General features: G+C 50.6%; 1 protein-coding gene across 1 annotated transcript; it reads right to left on the reverse strand.

The window, feature by feature from the left end:
- Positions 1–355: 355 nt before the first annotated feature.
- kcna1a (potassium voltage-gated channel, shaker-related subfamily, member 1a) lies at positions 356–1,831 on the reverse strand. The gene has a single exon (XM_071897470.2). It carries the CDS (start codon positions 1,829–1,831, stop codon positions 356–358), a length of 1,476 nt encoding a protein of 491 aa, XP_071753571.1.
- Positions 1,832–2,060: the final 229 nt, after the last annotated feature.

The following is a 2,060-nucleotide window of genomic DNA, read 5'->3' on the forward strand; positions in this document are numbered from 1 at the left end:
ACTTGCTGAAATGTTATCTGTACTCCATGCATAACATTTTAATTATCACGCCGTCGTCTGACAAGACAGTCATCGTGGTGCTCTGTGTCTTCCAGGGCGCCGCATATATGCGTAATAATTGATGTTTTCGTTTTCGATATATCTATATATTTGTAGGATCACAAGAATTAATTATTCTATCTACCTGTCATATACTCTATCAGCTTTGTTTTTTCTGTTTCCTTTCTATATAGCTGAGCATGGTTGTAGGCCTAATGCCATAGAGCGCTTTGGGGAGGTAAATGAAGCATTCCTAACTGATGGTCTACTCCTCATATGACAGTCTCATAGAGATCCCATGGTTCCTAACTGGACTTTACACATCTGTGAGCAGCTTGCTTTTATTTACACAGTTTTGGTTGGCTATAGTGCAATTGCCAGTTCTGAGGTTTGCCTCCCTAAAGTTGTCGATGCTATTGTTTATGTCTCCATCAATCTCCATGTACTCTGACTTGCTGACGGTCGATGAGCTACGGCGGCTGGAGTTGGTTTCAGAGGGGATGTTGGGATTGCTGACATTGAGCAGCTGGGCCTGCTCTTCTCCCTCGGTCTCCCTGTGGTAGAAGTAGTTGAAGTTGGACACAATGACAGGCACTGGGAGCGCAATTGTCAACACTCCGGCGATGGCGCACAGAGAACCCACAATCTTGCCTCCTATAGTGACCGGGACCATGTCCCCATAGCCCACAGTTGTCATAGACACAACAGCCCACCAAAAGGCGTCCGGGATGCTGCCAAAGTAGGATCCTTGCTCCTCGGCTTCGGCAAAGTACACGGCGCTGGAGAACAAGATGACTCCGATGAACAGAAAGAAGATCAGCAATCCAAGCTCTCGCATACTGGCCTTGAGGGTCTGCCCCAAAATCTGCAGTCCTTTGGAGTGTCGTGACAGCTTGAAGATCCTGAACACCCTGACCAGACGGATCACCCTGAGTATGGCCAGAGATGTTGCCTGCTCCCCCACCCCCTCATTGTCTGGGTCTTCAGCCAGCTCGGTGCCTAATGTAATGAAGTAAGGGATGATGGCCACTATGTCGATAGTGTTCATCATGTTCTTGAAGAAGGCCGGTTTGCTTGGGCACGCCAGAAAGCGCACTATCAACTCAAAGGAGAACCAGATTATACAGAGGGTCTCGATGATGAAGAAGGGGTCTGTGAGGATATTTGGCTTGTAATAAAAAGTAATATTCCCCACGGTCTCTATCCGGCCCCCCGGGTCCTCCTTCAGCTCCGGCAAAGTCTCTAAACAAAATATGACTATTGAAATCAGAATCACCATCACAGACACTATGGCAATCCCTCTCGCCGGGCCTGAGCTTTCTGGATGCTCAAAGAGGAGCCAGATCTGACGCTGGAACTCCCTCTCGGGCAAAGGGCGCTCTTCCTCCCTGATGAAGCCCTCATCCTCGCGGAACTTCTCCATCGCCTCCACTCCCAGCTCGTAAAACTTAATTTCTTCCGAGAACATATCCAAAGGGACGTTCACCGGCCTTCTCAGCCTGCCCCCAGACTGGTAGTAGTACAGGATGGCGTCGAAGCTGGGGCGGTTTCTGTCGAAGAAGTACTCGTTTCTCAGAGGGTCAAAGTAGCGCATCCTCTTTTTGGGGTTGCCCAGCAAAGTCTCTGGAAACTGGGAGAGGGTTTTTAGCTGCGTCTCGAACCGGAGGCCGGCTATGTTGATGACCACCCTCTCGCAGCATTCATGGTCGTCGTGATCCGGGGGGTAGGTGTCCTGTGGGTGGCCCGGGACGGCCGAGGTCTCGTCCATGTTATCTCCTGCTACAACAGTCATTTTGGGAAGAGGAGGAGGAGGTGAGGAAGAGGAGGAGGAGGAGGAGGAGGAGTTGTGTTGGGATTCCGGCTAGTCTGACTGAGCAGGCATTCAGCGTTTTGGGGTAAAATTTCCACTCCTCAGCTTCCCACACCCCCTAAAATGTTGAAGAAGTCCCCAGATGCGAGGGGCTGGTTGGTTGCTTTGCCTCAGTGCGGCTCCACTGCGGTTCTCGCTGACTCGACCATTG

The sequence above is a fragment of the Centroberyx gerrardi genome, chromosome 4, assembly GCF_048128805.1.
Source record: "Centroberyx gerrardi isolate f3 chromosome 4, fCenGer3.hap1.cur.20231027, whole genome shotgun sequence".
Taxonomy (NCBI): Eukaryota; Metazoa; Chordata; class Actinopteri; order Beryciformes; family Berycidae; genus Centroberyx; species Centroberyx gerrardi.